This window comes from Pipra filicauda, unplaced genomic scaffold (assembly GCF_003945595.2).
Source record: "Pipra filicauda isolate LSUMZ 115617 unplaced genomic scaffold, ASM394559v2 scaffold30_size5312502_pilon, whole genome shotgun sequence".
NCBI lineage: Eukaryota > Metazoa > Chordata > Aves > Passeriformes > Pipridae > Pipra > Pipra filicauda.
In genome coordinates this window covers 929,846-951,495 of record NW_024104432.1, presented here as the reverse complement: position 1 = coordinate 951,495, position 21,650 = coordinate 929,846, and the positions used below count along the sequence as shown (strand labels likewise).

Here is a 21,650-nt window from a genome sequence, read left to right as displayed (position 1 = left end):
CGAGCGCGACACGAGAAGGGGCGGGACGGGCGACGGTCACGCGCGCTGCAGAGGGGCGGGGCCGGCAGCCTCCCGCGGGCGCCCCTTGCTCGAGCGCTTGCGCGTGCGCGCCCGATCGCCTGCACGCGCGAGGCGCGTTCCGTCCCGCCCTTCGCCCTCCCCCACCCCCTCCCCCGGTCCCTCCTCCGTCCCCCCATTCCCGTTTCCGTTCCCGTCTGCCCATGTGGTGCCTCAGCACCGGCAGCGCCTCGGGTGAGCAGCGAGTGACCTTCTCGGGACGCGCGGGTCGCCAATTCCGCCCGCCCAGTGAGCAGCGGTCGCGGTCTCCGAGCGCCCCCACTCAGAGCAGGAATCGCCGGGGCTCCCCCTCACGGCACTGCCCGGCCCCGGGGGCGGGCTCGGTGTCCGGGGGGCTGAGGGGGCGGAGGGGCCGCGGGTTTCCGTGCCCCGCCTTCCGCCGCCCCTTGTCGGGGGGCTGGGGTAGTGCTGGGTCCCTCTAGGGCGGGCCTGGGGGAATTTGGGTTTGGGAGCCCCACCTGCACCCCCAGTCAGCGTCTGCTGAGCCCTGTGGGTGCAGGGAGCTGCTCGCGCCTCTGGTTTTGGCCTCCTTGTTAATCCTCAGGCTCCTCTGTGTCCATCCTGTCGTGTGGAATCATTGTGGGGTTTGTGTCTGAATTGTCGCCGTGACTTCTCTGTGATTTCTTTGATTTTAAACAATCATTTCTTCGAGAAAAGGACCTGGCGTTAATTGGATGAGATATTTTTAAATAAAGTCGTAGGGTAGGGAAGTTAAGGATTCAGCCTTCTAAAACAGACTTTCGTGGCCTTTTCCGGTTGACTTCTTGTTGGGAGCTGTTTCACGTCCATTTATAGTATAGAAGCAGCACTCTGGGCTGTCCTTAATGTACTTTCCAGGGATGTTCTTGTAGCTGAAGTTGCTTGCACTGGATAGAAAGAGATGGCTGATGTTTTATGTGTTGGATTTTGAATGAATTTTTATGTCTGTTTCTATGAAATAAATGTTCATGCCAAAAATTTATAGTTAGTGTGCAGCATGAGGGTTCTGGAAGCAAAAACTCTTCCTAGAGCAAGAGCCTGGTTATAATTTATTTCTAGTTTTCCTTGTCGTCTTCTCTGAAAAACACAATTTTAAAACGAAGGGATCACTTCTTACTGTGGTTTTTTATCTACTGCAATTTCCATTCACAACTCAAAATTATGTAAAGCTTACCATGGTAACAGTACATTCATTTGAGATTCATAACACAGATAGTGTCTCTTGGGCTACAGAACTCTGCAGCATCTTTATCAGGTCACTGCTTCCAGCTGACTTGTCTTACAAAGGGATCGGGCGGCGACAGGTGTGCTATCAAGTGGTGGAAATCCAGTCGCATTCTGAAACAAGCTCTGCTGATTCTTTCATCAAACTCTCACTACTCTAATACACTCGTTAATGTGAAGTTATGATCCTTCAGCCTCCAACAGTTGGATTTGCCTTTTCTGACAGTAAAAGTGTTTGTAATTGCCTTTCCATGTAGATGTGGATGGGCAGTGACAGAAGCATGTCCTACCCTTTTGTTACGGAGATTAAAAATTTGGGGGGATGGCCCCTATTCTGTCTCAATAATATTTCTGAGAAATTCTATACAACATACTTCATCTACTAGAAATATTTTTTTTTTCTTTTAGTGTTTCCTGTACTCTTTCCAGTAGTGGTTTAATTTTGATTCTGATTAATTGAAATGTTCTGAGTTACTTCAGAGTCTTCATACAATCAATGAAACAGAGGATGAGGCAATCCTTTTGCCTCAATCAGTGTTGCATTTAAATATAATGCACTTGTCTAGAAAGTTGTTCTGGCATTCCTTTGGTGCAGCAGACAGCTCATCAGACCAGACTTTGAACTCAAAGCAAAATCCACATCTTCATGTCTTCTCTCTTGGTTGGCTTTTGTTTTGGAGAGGATTTAAAAAAAACCAAACAAAACAACAATCAACCAAACAAAACATACAAGGCTGCTTTGTTAAGCATCGAAACATTGAGTTTCCTTTTCACAATTGCTAGCAAGCAGTGTACCAATAGAACTGCAAAGGCAGTTTTAGTGTATTTTTGGCAACATAGATTTACTCTTGTGTGTTCTCACTCTGAACTGTCTTCCCAGCCTCCCAGAGGGTCCACTCTGTTGCTGCTCCTGTCTCTACCACCCAATTCTCTTCCAGCACCCTGAAAATACCAAGCTATCCCCCTGCTCCAAAAAACAGAGGAGAGACCTTGCAGCAGTGAGCAAATATTTCCCATCTGACACCCCAACAGCATGTGAAATCAATGGATATCTCCAGAGCGGGCAAGGAAAACGATTATATTGAGGTTGTGATTCTATTAGACCAAGCAGACGTGGATCAGAATAATGAAGTTACACAGTCAGCTTTTGGGGTCTAGTGGAGTAGGAACTAACAATTTCTACATTTTTAAAATAGAAGGTCCCCACTTTGACTTTCTGATCATTTCGTGTATTTATTTTTGCCCTGTAATGACTGAACCATCCTAGAGCCATTGTGGCTTTCTAAGATACTTTTCCTAGTATTCAAGTACCTTAAATAGTCTATAATTTCTGCTTTGATAGTAACTTGTTCTAGGTGTTAGAGTTCTATTTTTTTTCTATCTATTGATTCTTGAATATTCATTCTTTAGAACTGCAGGTGAATGTTTTTATTAATCTGACCACAATTTTAACTTGTTATACTCGAACAAGTTTACTTTAAGAATGACCGTATTAGAGTGTGGCAGAATAAATGCATTTGGATTAAAATGAAATAATAAAAAAAAAGAAACCACACAAATTAAATTACACTATTTTGAAATGTGATGAGGTTATTTAGTCCATTTAGTATGGAGGGATCTGGAAATACTAGAAAATTACTGAAATTAACTTATTAACAAAGTCTTTGATTATTAATTCTGTTGTTTTCTTAGGTGTACACAGATCCTGGACCTTTTTTTTAATTGAATAATCTGTATCCTGCTGACCAAGAAACCAATTTTGAGTTCTCCTTTTTTGTTGTGGTGGTCTTTTTATCCTTCCCCATTGGAAGAGCTCAGTAGTGGCTCCCTGTTCACTTCAGTAAGTACTGATTTGAAAATAATAGCTTGCCCAAAATCTCATTGGACTTAGCTGTATTTGATCTAGAGTATTTGCTGAAAGAGAAATGTTACTGGCAAGGTTTTGGATGGTGTGATTTCTTTCCTGAAGGGAGTGGCAGGAGCATCACTTTGAAAACCATAAGAAGTGGAGAAAATTGGAAATGAATGGATAAAATAAGGATTAGGATATGTGTTTAAGACACCAGTGAAGACAAGGTTACAAAAGTAACCTTTCTCTGTAACAGTGACTGGAACTACATTTTCTTTCTTTCTTATAAATGAAAAATTAAAAGTGCAGAAACCAAAATAAGAAACTACTTTGTGTTATAGTGAATGAACTTGCCACTCATGTTAAAAACCCATTTTAACTATCTTGGTTTTACCTGTGCTTTTTTCTAGATGTCAGTTTGCTGCTAATGGGTGTAAGTAAATTAGATGTCTTATACAGAAAGCTCCTCCTCACTAAACTTTTCATCAGAGGATGGGGAAAGCCAGAGGATCTGAAAAGGTGACTTGTTAAAAAACAACAACATAAACACTACTTTATATTAAAAGAAAAAAACCCCAAACCTTGAAGTATAAACAGTTCTTCCTATCCTGTATTTAAAATACCAAAAATGTTCCCAAGTTTGTTTTGTTTAGGAAATCATGTGTTTCCATACCGAGGGAGTAACTGGATTTAAAAGATGTCTTAAAGGGATTTGTTAAATGTTTCTGTTTAAAGAGGCTCTTCTTGAGAGAATGGGTGTCCAATTAAATTTTTCACTTATGTATATATGATGACATACTTCAAACAGCATCTCTGGAAGTGTTTTGTAAAAACAAAACTTGCTGAATATCTGCAAAGGAATTGTTCTGTTTACCATTAAAGAGGATCTTGCTATCTTTTTGTAACTTCCTAGTGAATTTTAAAAGTGTTAGATTTAATCAGAAGTTTCTCTCATAACCCAAAGTAGTAAACTCTTTCTTTTTAGATGTCTTGAAAGTAAGAAAAAAATGTAAGTACTCCTCAATTTTTAAGTATTTCATTATTTCTATTAATTATTATTAAGAGTAACACCTGGAAGTTAAGGACTTATAGTCTTAAGTGTAAAAATGAAGTGACGGAATATATATATTCTGCATTGTACAGTATTTAAATAGGAAGTGATAAATCTGCATTTAATAAGCTATTTTTTATGTATTTGAAAATCAATAAAGAAAACTTGAAATAAGATTTTGTGCACTGTGGATAGCAGTGGAGTTACGGGGGAGTTGGTTTTTGCTTTTAAGTTCAAGTGAAAGATCTGATCTAGAAATGGCACTTAGTTTGCTTTGTGTATCTGTCTCCAGTTGATTTTTCTCTGAAGTGGCAGGCTTTCCTACAAAATGAGAATGTTGGCTTTTTAAAAGGTTTAGATTACTTGTGTTGGAATAACCAAGAAATGTGGGTTTTATTTTGATTGCAGCATTTCTGTATTCTATTCTGTGTGTGTAATCAAAATGGGACATTTTAATGTTATCAAACCCTAGGTGTAATCTGAAGATTTATGTGCACACCCTTGATGTGATGAATGTTAAAATCCTCATGCTTTGTTCTCATTTAAAAGAGTTGAAATTTCTCAACACATGCAAGACTGAGCCTTCAATAGCCTCCTAACTACAGAAAAAACCCCATAAATGCAGTATTTTTAGAGGATTTAGTGTCAAACAAAACATCTCTTCATTTAGCTTGCCCTCCACACTCAATGTCTCATACCTTTACCCTTATTTTCTCAGAAATATTTAATGCACTTGCTATTCTGTATAAGAAAAGCAAAGGTTATATAGTAAAGCAGGTTTTGATGTGATGGTAAATTGGATTTTCTTTCCATCCTTTTGGGTTTTTTCTGGTGTTGGCAAGGTGAACAGGTCGTTCCTCTTACACTGTTAGTCTGTACTTTTCACCCAAAACTGTTCCCGTTGATCAGGTAACGTGTATTTACAACCATAAGAATGAGCAAGTTATTCTTGGCGTTAGAGTATTTAGGGTCGAGACGGCCAGTTTGTGGACATCTAGTCAAAATCTCTGTTTAAGACAAGCTGAATTTTGTTTCTTCAAGTCAATTGTCACCTCATTCGTTTTAGTTTTAAAAGTCCCTTGAGGATGAAGATTATTTATAGTTTCCCTGGGCTATCTTCTCATATGCTCAACTGTGAAAAAATTCTTTCACTGTGCTCCAGTAGGAATTTGTTACATTGCAACACTCAGCCACTGCTTCTTGTCCTCTCACTGTACACCTCTGAGAAGAGATTTGTTTCATTTTGTTCTGTGGGGCTCTGCAGCCCATTTAAATAGCAGAAGAAAGCAACCAGATTTGCCCCTTAACCTTCTGTTCCCTGCCAAGGTACCTGAGCCTATTTGCTTTAATTTAAAAGCATCCTTACATACCTACCCTATGGGAACCTGATTAATATGGAAAGCTGGCTTCATAACTTACTTTCTTTGTGGCTTACTTTAGCTCCTGACATTTTATATAAATACGTCTTCTCTTTTTTTTAGATTAAAAGCTGAATTTTCTCTACTTGTTTCCTTTCAACAGAATATTTGAATTCAGAAAGATTATTGGAAACAGGGAAACATGCCAGACTCTGGTTTCAAAAGATTATCCAGTGTTTATTGACAAGGTACTTAAAAGCAAGATATGATAAAATGTAACTAAATTTGTTTTCCTGCTGGTATATAAAGGTGAAATAACTTGATACTTAACAGGCTACTTTTATAGGCTACTAGCAGAGAATGGAAGGAAATTGAGAGACCGTGTCTGTACAGATACTGTTTTATTTTTTATTTTTTAGTACAATAGTTGGGGAGTGGAGTGTCAAATATTAAAATTCAAAAAATGTTCAAAACTTAGTATATGTTTAAAATGGGACACCATTACACTTTTACTTGATTCCCTTAAAGGGTCATTTAAAAAAAGCAAATTTGGAAAGAAATGTTTTGGCTGTACTGATAACATGTATCCCTGTATTTGAGGACTAGACCTCTGCTTTAGGTTTATTTACATAAGTTAATTCTTCTACTTTAAGAGATTTGATTTCAGAGCAAGTTAAACACTGGTATGATATATTTTGCTATCATCCCATTCTGTCTGTAGGTTGAGGGGCAATCCGACTGTAAAATCCTTGAGGGGCACTTCATTTCCCCCTTGGCACATTGTGTCCCAGGTATACTGCCAGTCGAATCTCTTGTAGCAAGGTAAGAGAAACGATGAGGTATTTCCTATCTGAAATTAGTGCTGCAGAGAAGTGAGAATGGTCTATAAGTAGTTTTATTTACAGACTAATTGATTTATAGACTAATTTAAATTATAAGCTAATTTATTGCAATGCAAATTATCTGTAAAATATTTCAAAAAGGGGGTTTTTTGTACTAATGTGTTAAAATAGATTTTGATTTCAAAAATGACAATAGATCTTATTCATGTGATAGCTTAATCTGTATTTTGAAAAAAAAATCCATTAGCAAAATATAACTCTTTTGGGTGGTTTTTTTTTGAGTGTAGAACTTATATTGCACAAAGCTGTGTAATACCCTGGGGTTTTTTAAATTGTTTGGTTTTTTTTCCCAAATGAGTGAGATGCTGGAAATGAGGGACAATAGCTGTTTTGTACGTAGCAGAAGAGGCTGTTTTTATGAAAGCATGTTATATTGTATTTGAAGGAACCATTCCAGCTTTCCATTTACATTGAATACAAAAATATTGTATATGTGCTGAAGTAGCAAGTTCATTTAATTGTAGCAAGAGAATCTGATGCCTTTCTTACTTGGCAGGCCAAAAAAAAAGCATTCTCACAGAAAGCTAGGTGATCCCTAGCAGTGATGGTTCCACACTAGCACTGCTTTGCAGTTGAGGACTGGGTTTGGAAAGGGAGCATAATTTCTGTTTGCATTAAATTTTTAGCTAAACTGTCATGACGGATTTTTTTTTCCCAAGCTTTGTTTGTTTGCTAACTTAAAAATTAAATGTACAAGTTTGTCAGCTGAAGTTGATACTGGCATTGTACATTTTGTCAGTAATACTGGCTGGTGTTTTTGTGCGCTTAAGCATGTGACACTAAGGAATGTTAGAAAGTTTTATAGTCAAGATACCAGTTCTATTCCACCTCTCCATTGGTCAGAGAAAGAAACTGTCTCTTAACATTATTGAACTAATTACTACCATACTGGAAAATACAATATGCTAGTTGTTTCCTTATCTATGTTCTCTCATAACTTGTAGCCAAGTTATGCCAACTGTTACTTTGGTCACTGTTGTGTCAGTTTTGAAATGCTGTATAAATTTCCCTTCAGATGGTTGTGGATTGTATGAATGTTCTTTCCTAAGTGTAACACTGTTGTAGGTAACAGTGCTCCATCTTGTGGGGAAAATACTGGTGCCTCAGAAATGATTTTTTTTCCAATAGTTAGACTGTAAATAACTTAAGTAGCAGCCGAAGACGTTGGGTGATGATGTTGGGGGTATAGAATAGCTTTATGGTTTGTATGTTGGGTTTTTGATTTTTTTTTTTTTTTTAATGTATTGCTCGTCTTAATCTTCAATTTCAGCTTTTGTGCCTTCAGGAGAAAAATAGCAATGCTGCCTAGGAGAGCTGGACATGCTTATTTAGGCTGCTCTTTATCTGAAGTTCCATTTCTCCACTCTGCAAAATTTAAATTGTGATGATGAGGTAGTAGTCTTTTTTAGGAACATGATCTTTCATCTTGGCTCCTTTTCTTGTTTGGCCTTCCTTCTGTCCTACTTTCAGATTCCTTTGTTTGCTGAATGTGTTGATGAAAAATGATGTTGCTGAATTGCTGGCAGTTTGCCTGCATGAATTACAAGTACTTTATTATATCTTTTGGGATTTTTTTTAGATTAATTTCTCTTGGTGCAGCTTGTAAATAGATGTACTTACTCTGCTAAAATAGGTGTTTCTCACAGATTTCAGTTCATCATACCCAGAAGATGGAACAGCAAGCACAGACCTGTGTGCATTCATTTAGCGGGCACTGGAGATCATGTGAGTTTGTAAAATATAAAACTGATTATTACTGAGAAATTAAATAATCACATTTTGTCTTATATGTATTATTTGTACATCTTTAGCACTTCTGGAGGAGACGGACACTAATGGCAAGGCCAATGATTAAAGAAGCCTGTATGGCTTCCCTGTTGCTAGAAAACCCTTATTATATCCTTTTGTGGAAAACACAATAGTTATTATTAATGTTCTGTCCAGAAGGTAAAAGACTTATCCTGCTGGCAAAATATGTACTTTTTGACCCTATTTCCAGTGGACTTTTCAGTGCACAGAAGCAAAGAAAGTATGGCCACTGCATGAAACACAATGTGGAACACAGTTAACATAATGAGCTACCTTTTCACCAAGTGTGCCTTTTTGGATTTTTTAAAAAATGTCTTCTGCAGCTTCTTCCTGTATTCGTTAAAGTTGTGATCTGAATAATGTGAATCTTTTAGCAGTGACTGACTGAGAATTATGCATTCATTCCATACCATACTTTAGATGTAGTATGGATCTATTAATGACAGAAAAGAAAGTTGCCTCTGCTGCCTTCCATTCTCAAATGCAATTCTTCCGTACCTCAGGTACTTTTGAGAAACTTACTACTGGCACTTAAGATTTGAGGTTTTTTTGAAAAACAGTTAAGTTTTGTCCTATCATCTTCTATAACAGTGTTACTCTGTTTTATTAAATTTCTGGTCACACTTTTTTCTTACCCATATACCTGACAATGGTAAAATGTTGCAAACTGCATCATCAAACTACATTGAACTTGATTAAGTGCCAGTTAAACATTGGGAATGTAAATTCCAAACTTCAGTTAATCCATGCTATTTATGTATGTGATTTATTTTGTTTGATTTTTTTTGTTTTGTTCTAATGACCAGTTTTTATATAGTCTTTTTTACTTTCTTTAACTGGAGTCTTTTACATGGCTGTAGAAAACCTAAGGATCAAATGTAAGTATTACTGTTATATTTTTGGATACTGTCTTTTTGAAATAGTGCTTTTTATTTTCTCTCAAGGAGCTGAAAGTTGTCTAAACTTTGATAGCTTATTAAGAAAAAAAAGTCCAAAGAATGGATGACTTGTAACCTGCTGATGTGAAATTGTCTACTCTTTGCTAAACTACTTTGTTTTTTTGTGTTAGGAGATCACAGGCATCAGGAAAGTTTGCACGAGATGAACTTGCAGTATAGAGTGAGATGCAGACACGTTCTGTGAATACAAGCAAGTGCCACTTTATTTTCCTGATTCACAGCTGCACATGTACAAATGCTGCAGTTATATTTCAGTCAACTATGAATAATTTTTGGTCAGATAGTGTATTTCCCTGTTATTTTTATACGTATATATTGCTAATATTTTGCTTTTTCAAGATATTTTAAGAGTTTACTTAAATTTTAAGAATTATTTTAAGAACAAAAATGGTGTTGGTTGGTTTTCAGGCAGTGGAAGCCATGCAATATTAAGTATTTTTCAGGATTTGTTCCCTCAGTCAGTTTCTTAAATGTGAATTTAGTAGCCTAATTAGATGGTCCTGGTTTTTTTGCTTTTCACATTGTCTAAACCACAGAAGTATTAACAGAATTCAAAAGAATGTGTGTCTGAGGCAAAGCTGTGGTTTTAGTCTCCCAATATTTCTTAAGGTCCAAATATGAGTCGGTGTTTTAATCCTTTTTAATCCTAACTTTGACATTTAACCTGAGTAGAAGACACAGAGAAGGTGATTTATGAAGGATTATAGGAAAGTGACAGGAGTGTGTGCTGGAATACATCTATTGGTAGGTTTATTTCCAGTTATTGATGATCCAATGCAGAAGAATAAATTTAGTAACTCTGTTCTCAGTTGTCTAGCATGTCATCTTAGTAGTTGTATGATGCAGAGAAAGATTCTTTCTAAGAGGGGTGCGCAGTCTAATACCCCAAAAGGTACCTGTCACTCTTCAACACAGGGTTACACAGCAGCAGTGGTTTTAGTTAATACTCTGGTAACAGTGTTTAATAAATACAGCAGCTGGAGAGGGCTGAGGAATCTCATAACAAAGCTGTAGGAAAGAATTCCATTAGCCTGTAAATGCTGGTCTGCAGCAGCTATGTTCATTTCTGTGTGACTTCACAACAAGCTTTGTCCTTGTGCTTCAGAGTGTCGCAAATGCGATGGTGGCATGCTGGCAGGAGAGGCCTGGAGCCCTTTGTAATGTGGCTGTGATACTGAAAATACACAGTCCTCCTCCCCAAATTAGAGGTCTTTTATTTTTAATACCTCTGATGGTTCAGCTGAATAGCTTCCTTCTTTTTTTGTGTGTCTCCTGTGTTTTAATGCTTTGCAGTCCACTACCTAAATTTCTCAGTACCATGACAAAATTCCCACTTTACAGTTTCAGTCTTAAAGTGACACTGATGAGCACTTCCAAAGCTGAGATACTGATTGCTCTTCAATGTTGTGTGCAATTTTTCAATGATGTAAATAAGGTAAATAAGGAAAAAAAAAAAAAGATGGTGTAAGTCTAGGAGTATATGTCTAGGACTGTATCACTTTGATTCTATTTCAAAAATATCTGTTAGAACTTCACAGGACAGAATATTATTATTAATGAGAAGCTAATGTTGATAATGTCTGTTTCCAGAAGACCAGGCTGTCAGTGATATTACATTAGAAATTTAGCAGTTGCCTATTTCTAGTCTGCATTTGGATGAAAAATTGCACGTGCCAGAGAATCTGGGCTTACTTTTTCACCTGTTGAATCAACAGAAGTTCAGCTCCAAAATTCTCTGGGATTGTGATTAAGCTTTGTATAAAAGTATGTATAGAATGATGAGAACTGTCAGAGTCTAATCTTGGAAAATAAATCCTGTATTTTCCTTTTCTGGGGAGACAAGACGGTCATGTTTAAAAAATGTCTCGGACCTGTTTGTGATGGGAGGAGCTCTAATTCTAGAATCGGCAGCTCTTTTGCACTGGCTAGAGAGAGAAGGCTATGGACCGCTAGGGATGACTGGAATATCCATGGGAGGACATGTAAGCTTTTATATCTCCTGTTCAGTAATTTTTGTTTTAACTTCTCATTTGATCATGTAGCATTCAGAAATAATTTGCTTTACAGTGTTACAGTGTTGATCTCAGAAGTACTTTAAAATAAACATTTAGAGTCATGAGAAACAAATTGTTGGCAATTCTCATGTTCTGTGGTGCTGAATTAGTATAATCCTTAATAAGTACTGACAAATCATAGAGCCATCTCCTGGCAGGCTTAATAAGAATATAAACTTCTCACATAATTGTTTTTTTTCCACAAGGGGGGGCAGAAATGTTATCTGAAAGAAAGTCTGCACTGATCGATTGCTAATTCTTCCTCTTTTTCTCCATTCTTCTTGCTTAAATCTTTGTGTTGTAATGCATTGTGTGAAATGCCCCCTCTTTGTAGGCATATTGTGACTGAGGTGACTTTTAGTGTCAGTTCTATTCTCAACTCATCTCTTTTTTCCCCCGATCATTGGTATTGATCAGAGATTTCTGTGGTGAGGTGGAGAACGTTTTCTGTATGACACTGTGCATATTCAGACTAAACCAGCAGTGATGCTTGAAAGACTAATACACAGTTAAAATATTACTGCTTATGTCTCTACAGATTATGATGGGTCTGTGAGACAGAGGTGCAAAGCTTATTAAAACAACATACCTTTGTTTTTCTGTTGTTAGGAGCTAAGTAAATAATGTTGGTAATGGTAGTATTTACTGAAAGGGAAATATTTTCCCCTAAAGCACAACTTTATAACTCTTAAATGTCCGTAAATGTACAAAGCACCTTTGATTTACGTAAATATCACCCTGCTGAATCAACAACTTTTGTATTATTCCTTCCTTGGCTTATTTGTAAGCTGTATTGGCCTTCTCAGACTGGTATACCAGCACTAACCATGCACGACAGTTCAAATGCTGTGGTAACCACCAAATTCTATATCCTGTACTAATGGTTATATCCAGCATGGGTATAGAAGGAGGCAAGATCTGAGAAAAGTGGATTTGGAAACTCCTTTGAAATTTTTTTAGTCCAGGAAGATACGTTTTTGGTTAGTCCTGACTTACTTACAGGATTTCTTGGTACAATTTAAACCAGCGAAATAACTGATATTTGATGTTGATCCTCTATAGAATGTGTTTTACAAGGGAAGGTAGGTAGCATTGATTCAGTTCTTCTATTGGGGAAAGCTGGAACAAAGAGAAAAGAAGTCAGACTTTCTGGCTATTAGAACATATAGATATGTGGTGTTCTTGTAACTTTTATTAATCAAAAATAATTATAGTAGAATTACAGTTCAGTTGTATAAATCCATTTGTTAGAATGTCTGACACAGAGATGGGGTGTTTTGTATTAAGCGGTTCTGTTTAGAGCAATAATAAAATAAAACTTGTCAAGGACATACCATATAGGGAACTTCTGTACACTGAACTTATTTGCTCTGTTTTTTTATGGGATAAACAGAATATTAACAAAAATGTGTTCTGAGAACTGATGTAAAAGTAATAATTTAAACTTAAAGGACAGAAAAAGAGTTCACTTGACGACTTAACATGCTGAATTACTTCTCCTTCATATTTTGTTTCCAGTATGCAAATTTCAAAAGTATAGAATTTTAAATAGCCCTTCTCATAGATTGACTTTATTTCGCCTTGAAATAAACTTGCAAGAGCTTGATAAAAAGCTTTGTAGATGTTTTTATAGCTTTAAACAACTAATATATTGTATTAATTTTTATCATTATTATGATAATTAATGTAATTATACTTATAATTAATGGGGTTATAATTATAATTAATGGAGTAGTTAGTTAATATTCCATTGGGAATTCTTACAAAAAAACCCCATTCAGCTTGAAATGAATCCTATCCGGAGCAATGCTTATTAGAAAAATCACTGAAGAATAGATTGTAACTTCTAAATAGGTGAAAATATATCCAACTGCCACAGTCCTTAACTGCTTTGGCGCCATGTATTTGATAGACACTATATAAACAAAGAAACTGAGAATGAGAGAGTTCTTTCTAGCATATTGTGAATTCAATATTAAAATGTGTAATAAGTGCCTTTGATTCTAGATGGCTTCACTGGCAGTGACAAATTGGCCTAAACCATTGCCATTGATTCCGTGTCTTTCCTGGTCAACAGCTTCTGCAGTCTTTACTACGGTAATTAACATATATTTTTGTTAATGTTATTGCATGATAATCAGAAATGTAAGTTAAAAAGTTTTGGTTGGCTGCAGGGGAGGTGAGTTTCCGTGCCCTGTGTTATAATGTGTGCTTATGCTGTCTGGGAACTTGGGCAGAATTCCACTGGGAAAATAAGGGGAACAGATCAATTTTTTCTGTGTATCATTATTTTAGAGTGATCTCTGGGTTTTACTTGTGTGCTTGATGTTTTTGTTTATAATCTCAGGGTGTGTTGAGCAAGGCAGTGAACTGGAGAGAGCTCGAGAAACAGTATTTTACACAAACTGTTTATGAAGAAGAAATAATTCAAATGCTTGAATACTGTGGAGTAAGTATAGTTTGTTTTCCCTATTTGCTAATATTTACATGTGCAAATCTAACAAATAATGTAACTTCTTTTTACTTGCACTAAAAGTGGACAATTGTTAGCTAAAACATACCTGCATGTTGTTTCTTTATGCTTTCGATAAACTTAATCTTTGAAGGAAAACCTGAAAAATAAAGCTAATATTTTGGTTGTTTAGTGAGTGTTAAGTGTAGCCCTTGCTACAGTTTTTCCTGCGACCACACTTAATGTAATCTGTGACATAAAATGTGTTCAATTGAAGTTCTAATAATAACTTTTTTTCCCTAAGATTCTTTGCTTTGTGACAGTTCTTTTTCAAATATCTTACAACAGGAGAAGAGGAGCTGGGGTGGAGATAGTTACTAGGGCACTTGCCATTTTTAAGTCAAATACACTCCAGAACACTGATGGAGAAGACAAAATGAAAAGAAGAAACATTTCAAGATATTTATAACTCTTGTGTCTCCCTAGTATTTAGAGACAGTTGATTTTTCAGGCCTAAACCTAACAATAGACCTGGTCACATATATTTATTTTCTTATTATTATGTCATGTAGGCCTAAATTATGGTAATTACAATTTCAGAGTTTAATACAAAATGAAAAGCAAATGTGTTTGTATCATAAGCTACCATATATATAAGTAATTCCTGCATTTTTTTTAAGATGATAGAAACGTAGAATGAAATTATCAAGAGGTTATGGTGGTCAGGATTTAACTGAGTGACTTGCAAACTGGAAATAACAACTACTATAATGAGTGCTTTTTGTATCTTCTTATTTTTTTTAATAATGAGTTCATCTTAAAAATAAGATTAACCAACTAGTTTAAGGGAGTAACCCTTAGTAAATGACCTTTTGTCTTTGTTTAGACAGATTCTTTCAAGATGGGACAAGATTTTGTTAAAAACTTCCCTGACAGTGTGCACAGTCTGGAGGATATGGATGTTACCTCCAGGATGTTCAACCTTGAGTCCATGAGCACTGCTGTATCTAAAGAAGCTGTTCACAGCTTTACTGCAAATAAAAGTACTCTAAGTGCCTCTTCAGAAAGACTCTTAATACAAGATGCTCCTAAAATGCAGTGCATAAATCAAACATTTTCAACCAGTAGCAGTAGCAATAAAAACTTAACCGGCCCACAAGGATGCAGGATAAATACAAGAAGAAAGAGTGACACTTTACAGAGAGAATCCATAAGGTTCATGAAAGGAGTAATGGATGAATGTACCCATGTAGCTAACTTCTCAGGTATGTGTCTATTTGTTTCAATATGCATTTTGGAAAATTGAGTAAAATACAGTCGAAGAGAGGTATTTTCATAATTCTCCATGTGTAAACCTGCTGGCCCCTTAGCTGAAATATGGAAATATTGTGAGCATTGTTCAGTAATGTCTGTTTACCACTCCATTTCGTAATTGTTTTTCTATTCCTTCTTGATGGCCAACTAATGACACAGTGAATTAAAAATTTGCTTTTCAGTATCTTTGCTCATTTCTCCTCTGCCTTGCTGTGCTCTTCTCAGATATGAGTTAGTGCAAATTTATATTATCTGAAAGAACAAAACACCTGTGCAATGTGAGTGATACCTAGAACTAATCTGCTAATAAGGTCTTTCAAGTCAGTTTCGTAAGGCAGAAATCTCATATTGACTTCAGGTAGAAAGTAGCCTAGCTGAGAACCAAGCTTGAATGACACTGCTAGACAAGTGTGACCAGTAAAAACACGCAGAGGTCCTTCTGTGATAGTGCAGCCTGAAGAATATAGTTTCCCAGGACAGGCATAGCATATAGAGGGAGGTGTAGCCCAGCCTTCCTTGGCATTTTGGACAAATCCTTTACTCTGCCTGCTTGCAGCAATGCAAACAAGTGCTTGCTTTCTAGAGCTGTCTGAAAGGGTTCTCCTGGAGTGGAGGCTTGGAATTGCTTTTGTGGCTGTCAATTCAGACAAAATGGTTCAGCTGTGCATGTACCTGCTTTGACTTTTGGTATTTAGTAATCCACTGGTAAATATTAAAATAAAATAAAATCCGAAGATATCTACACTAGAGTAGATTTCTTGACTTGGATCACTGCTTGCCAGGGATGTTTTATGACAAATACTGGTGCGGTGCTTCCCTTAAAGCTTTCAAAGTTATTTCAGTAGACAGAAAAAGCCCTTTAAGCTTTATTCTAAGTACTCACATTCTTGTTTATCTAGACTTATCCAGGTATCACTTGGCTAAAGCACTGACCTTTCTTGAAACTTAAGAGGATCTGTGATCCTAATGCACTTGTCAAAGTGATGTACTCCTTCCTGTCAGTAGTCTCTTAGGTGTCAGTCATGCTCTAGGAGACGTTGCATCCCCTGCCAGGTATCCTTGAAATGTGGCTAGAGGAGCTTCAGAAAATCTGCCTAACATTCAGATTTCATGGAAAGTGGAACAAAAGACTAGAATTTGTCTTAGCATTGCGTGTTCTCTATACATGATGAAAGAAGGAAGGGTCTAAGTGATTTGTGACACTCCATTGCCAAACGTCTTGTTCGGTCACTCTTTAACATACCACGTATAGTTTTTTCTTGAAGAGAGGAATGTTCTATGTTCAACATCATTTTGCTGTCATTTTTCTGAACATCATTTTGATGTTGTTCCTGTTAATAATCTGATTGGTGCAATTCTGGTTATGAATGGTAAATATATACAACAGTATGTTGGGATTTTTATGTTGCAGCTAAACCTTGTAGGAAACAGAAAAGAAAGTGAACATATGCTGCACTTTGTCTGACCTTGTATTAAAAGTCTTTTTTCCTCTCCTTAAGGAAAAAAGTTTACATAAAGCTCTGTTGAATTTCATAGTTCTTTTTGCTGAAAAAAAGAGATCTCAAAGAACTGATGTGAATGTTGTAGAGTTTTGTTGATAAGAGGAAAGACAATTCTCCTATCATTCCTCAAAGACTTGTGAAGTTTTCTGCTTTAGGGGAGGGAAGGGATAGGATGTTTGTTTTTCTGCTGATAGCCTCACTACTGTAACATCAAACAACAGATAAATTCTATTAAAGCTTAGAATAATTTAATTTTTTTTAGAAATAGCATTTTTGCAACAGAAATCTTAGTTGTCGTGTTTCTGTTTCTTATCTTAGATGAATTCAATTTTTTGATTTGTTTTTTAGTTCCAGTTGACCCAAGTTTAATCATAGTTGTACAAGCCAAGGAGGATGCATATATTCCTCGTACTGGGGTGCGCAGTCTTCAGGAAATCTGGCCGGGGTGTGAAATTAGGTATCTGGATGGAGGTCATGTCAGTGCCTACCTCTTCAAACAAGGACTCTTTAGGTAAGGTGAACAGAAAAGTGTAAAAATAGTCTAGATTTTATTAAAATATAAGCTTGGCTGCAAATGAGTAGTAGTACTTGCGTGAATTCTTGCCTTATAATATTAGGTATTGACTTTCTAAAGACAGTTATATAAATCAGTTATATAAATCAGTTATATAAATGCAGTTCTGTTTCTAAAAAGTTAAATACTTGTGCTGTTAATTTTAAAATATAAGGAATTAGACTGTACATCCCATTTAGGCAGTCTAAGCAACAACAGAAAAGAATAGCACTATGTCAAGTCAAGGTGTACTGACCACTAGTTTATTGCTATTTAAAACTTCAGCCTTATTTTATGATAGTTATCAAAAATTGTAAGTTATGCATGTCTTTGACCCATTTTCTGATGTGTTTGAGTAGAAAACTAATTCATTAACATTTGCACTCACATTATAGTTGGTAAATAGTCCCACTCATTCCTGAAACATAAATATATTACTGAATTGAAGTGAGAGATCCCAGAAATAAAGGAAGGAGAAAACACTACCTGATATCACATTTTTATTGAATGCTGTTTTGAACTTGTGTGATAGCTTTGTATATACATTTGTAAATATATAAAAATACACCCCTTATATCTTCCCTTTCCCAAATTATACAAATGATCTTCTTTTTACCTTGTTTCAGACAAGCAATTTACGATGCGTTTGACCGGTTTCTTCAGAAATACGCTGTTTGAAAAATCTTCATAATGCGTTCAAACTGATCTCATTTGTAATTCAGTGTACTGGAACTCGTATTTGGAAAACAAGCTGCTTGCAACATTGAGTAGCCACTGACTTTGGCTGTTGTAGGTAACAATAACTGGAAATGGTGAAGTACCAGCATTACTTTCATTTCAACCCAGTGCCATTCTGACACAGCTGCTTCAGCATTACCTGTGAAAAATCAATGGCAGCATTTGTCAGCATTCATGTACTTTGTGTCTAATCAGGTTGTGTATTCCTTGAATTCTGAATCAATTCTGAATTGTGTGTCAGTGGAAAATAGACCAGTCTAAGTATTGAAAGAATGTAAAATGTGCTGTACGGCTAAGCTGCTCTCTTGTGTTTAGTGTGTTTCTGGTTTGTTCCATATGCCTTGGTTTCCTCTTGCTTCCTTGTGCCCTTGCTACTCCCATTGTGTTTTACTACAGCTTTGCCAGTGCTCAGCCTCGTGTGTTTGTCACTGGTTTTCTCTTCAATTATGAATTGAAAATGAGCTGTAATAGGAGGGGCAGCATCTAATCTTGCAAAAAGAGACTGTGACAATTCAATGAAAAGTGAGAGAGAGACGTTTTCATTCAATACATCCTTGAAGTTTTTCTGCCACTGAAATAACCGTGCCGTTCCAGAAGGATCATGTAGCAATTCATCAGTCAGGTTCACAAAACTGGAATAAGTGAAAATCAACTGTCTGGTTATTAATTCTTTACATTAATTCAGTTGGATAACAAAAATTTCTAGTTTGTTTTTTTTTTTTTAAAGAATGGTAGAAGAGATAGAGATTTCATCATTTACAGTGGCTGCTTTTAGGCAGTTAAATCAACAGCAGATTATATGGTGCTATGAAGACCTGCTGGGAATATTTCAACAGAAGTCCTTTTTAAAGTACACTCAGTGCTGATATGCAAAATACACTTTCATTGTATAATTTTAAAAATACATGAGACTAAATGTTTTTAAAACAGTTAGGTTTGCTCCTTATTTTTCATCACTTGGGTTTTTTTAAATCAATGGAAAATAATGAAATTCGGATCTTGAACACACTTAAGAAAAAAGCCTCTTTTGGGATCAAAAATGCCAACAAAGTACACTATCATATAAGGTTGTCATGTAGTGACCGTATGTGGTATCTCTCCATGTCTTTTTTTGTGGTAATCTCCTGCAACATTCTCTTAAAGCCAATTCGCAGAGAGGTGGAAAACTGGAACACTTCAGTATTAATTTTAGTACAGTCATGACCAGGGTTACACTGAAACAAATTGAAAAACCCAGCCATTTCTTAGGATGTTCAACTTCTGCACCTTTCCAATCAAGCACTTTTGATCTCCATGGTTAGTGTGAAGATTTTTAGTAGGCAGAGTATGGAGCAAACAAAGCTCGGTTTATATATTTTCTTGAATTTTACTCTGACAGGACTAATAACTGTGAAGAAGTCATGGTTCACTTGAAAATCAGGTATGTTTAGGTAAAACTGAAGAGCAACAATTCACAATAACCCAAATTATTTAAGATACAAATTTACTGAAAATGCAAAAGAAGTTCTGCTCTTTTGGAAGTGAAATTGCTTCTCTCAAGGGGTTTTTCATAATTTCTTTGGACAGCGTTGGCTTTGTATATATTAGGAGCAAGTGTGAAGTGACTAACATGGTTAAATACAAAATATTGTAAACACCAAATATTGGAGGGTTTGAATTCAAATATAAGTAAGTTTACAAATTTAAAATTGGCAGCTTGAATACTGTACTAAGAGATTTACAGGGTTTACAGTTTACAGGCTCATTCATCAACTAAGAGTGCTTTACAAGACTACTCTGCTGTTCAGCAACTTTTGTAGCTCTCACATTTTAAATGTAATTGTGTGCTTTTTGTCCTGTTTCTGTTGCAGCTATGAGAAAGGGAGATATGTGGTGGCAAGGGAAAGGGCTTGAATAAATGCAAGAGAGAAAAGACAGATTTTGTAAAGGCCAGGAGTAAGCACAAAAAAAAATCAACTACGCTACAAAGTATAACATGCCAAAGTAAATATTTTCAAAGCGCACAATACTGGGAATTACACAACTGATGGGAACTTGACATCCTGAGGTTAGTGTTCCAATGGTATTAGTAACAAGGTTTAACTTATCCAAAGGTCATTCTATTCACAGATGAAGATTTAGGCCAGTGCCACTCCTGGTTGTGAGTGTGTCTTTTGGGACAACTAGTGAAAGACTGGTTTCTGACAAGAATGAGAAATCACACTTTGCTCTGTAGCTAAAGTCGTGTTGCCAAGTATGTAAGCATTATTTAAGAAATTTCTCAGGTTAGAGTAGCATAAAGGAAAAAGGAGCTCTGTGATCTGTTTCTGCCAGTTATCAGACACAGGGAGCTATTAGGTGGTCTGTGAAGGGGGGAATCTTGCTGTGTACGTGTTTTTAACCTTTGGGAAATTGACTTTTTAAACCAGATTTTAAGGTTAAAGCCTAAGAAAGTATAAATAATCCATTTTGATGTTAAAAGAGAATGTGATTTTAATCCAGCAATTGCATGAGGGAAATACTGGAATCAAATTCCTGCACTAAATCCATGTAGCAGGTAAGCCGTTCTGTATGTCTTAAACTTATTGTAAAGCTGGCCTTGGTGATTTTTTGGTTTTAAAGTTTTTCAATAAAAGTCCTAAAAAACCAGTTACATGTGAAGGGGTTTTTTTCTTTCTTGTTAACAGATGTTCAAAGTGCATCTTGCTGTCATCCTGTAATCCTTTTTATTCCTACTAGAGCTGTAGCACAAGGAGAGCAGTTAATCTACAGGACGTGATAAAAGCTTCCCATAACAAACACTGGTACTACTTTGATGTTTTTCTACATGCAGTACCTAGTAAAGAAAATAAGCTTGTATCAACTAATTAAGATACCATCGTAATTCCAGTTTTATACTTGCCAATGCCTTCATTGTGCTCGAATTTCCCAGACTAATTTAAAATCCTTTCTACTTTTAAAAGGGTCCAAAATATGTACAACTTTTGGCTGCTGTGTTCCAAGCAAGGGTACCATACTAAACTTGGAGTGGGTAGTTTGCTTTTCTACATTGGAAAGGACAGGCTTAGGGCAGAGCGAGAGGTTGAATCTGGTGTGTTATCCATGAGTAACCCAGGTACACTTGTTTGATGTTTTGTTCCCATGCTTCTCTTCTGGCACCTGATCATGTTGTGGAACAGAACACATCTAATAATTGTCAAATGGAGCTTCTTGTACTTTCTTTCCCCGAATCAAAAAAAAACAAACAAAAAACCAACCAACTCAAAAGGGACTGCTCAGGAATTTTTTTTAGCAAGGATACATCACTTGTGTTTTATTACTCTAGAAAGTCTGCAGAAAGGTAACATAGGACAGAATGGAGTTCTGTTGCTTTTCCTTATGGGAATGTCATATGCATGTATAGATATACTCTCTAAAGAGTAGAAAAATGAAAATCCTTGGACAGTGAATGTTATTTTGTCTTGGTAGTTGCTAACACTTTGAGGCAGCTATTTTTAAAATTTAATTATTTATCTTAATTGTTTCTGTCCTTTTTTTTAATGTTGATCTTAATTACACTTGGTTGGGCAGGGAATTTTCTTTATCTTAAACTGTCAGGTTCTCTGTCAGCTTGGCTGTAATGATAAGTATGGTCTGTACGCATGTAATTCCTTGTGAAGAACTGTTACATGAGTAAAATGCTGCTATTGTATGGAATGCTGTAATTTGCAGTGTTTCCTGGTACACTTGGATACTTCCACACAAGATAAAACATAAGCGTTAAAATGTGAAGTGTGTCATTAAGGATTGGTATTCTCTTGTGGTGTAAATTAGCCCCTTTTCCAAATATGAGTATTTTAAGTACTGTGC

General features: G+C 36.4%; 1 protein-coding gene across 8 annotated transcripts; it reads left to right on the top strand.

The window, feature by feature from the left end:
* Positions 1–149: 149 nt before the first annotated feature.
* On the top strand, positions 150–20,452 carry ABHD18 (abhydrolase domain containing 18). 8 transcript variants are annotated; one of them, XM_027715979.2, is made up of 16 exons: positions 176–252; positions 2,162–2,367; positions 2,974–3,121; positions 3,541–3,649; positions 4,116–4,139; positions 5,703–5,787; positions 6,261–6,361; positions 8,088–8,166; positions 8,253–8,337; positions 9,101–9,128; positions 11,053–11,191; positions 13,271–13,360; positions 13,611–13,712; positions 14,602–14,980; positions 16,880–17,042; positions 17,711–20,452. In XM_027715979.2, the coding sequence occupies exons 4-16, from the start codon at positions 3,558–3,560 to the stop codon at positions 17,760–17,762; spliced, it is 1,419 nt and encodes a 472-aa protein (XP_027571780.1). In that variant the 5' UTR covers positions 176–252; positions 2,162–2,367; positions 2,974–3,121; positions 3,541–3,557; the 3' UTR covers positions 17,763–20,452. The 8 variants fall into 8 exon arrangements, with proteins under 8 accessions (XP_027571779.1, XP_039239398.1, XP_027571780.1 ...); XM_027715978.2 differs by lacking the exon at positions 2,162–2,367 and having other exon boundaries at positions 150–252; XM_039383463.1 differs by lacking the exon at positions 176–252 and having other exon boundaries at positions 349–2,367.
* Positions 20,453–21,650: the final 1,198 nt, after the last annotated feature.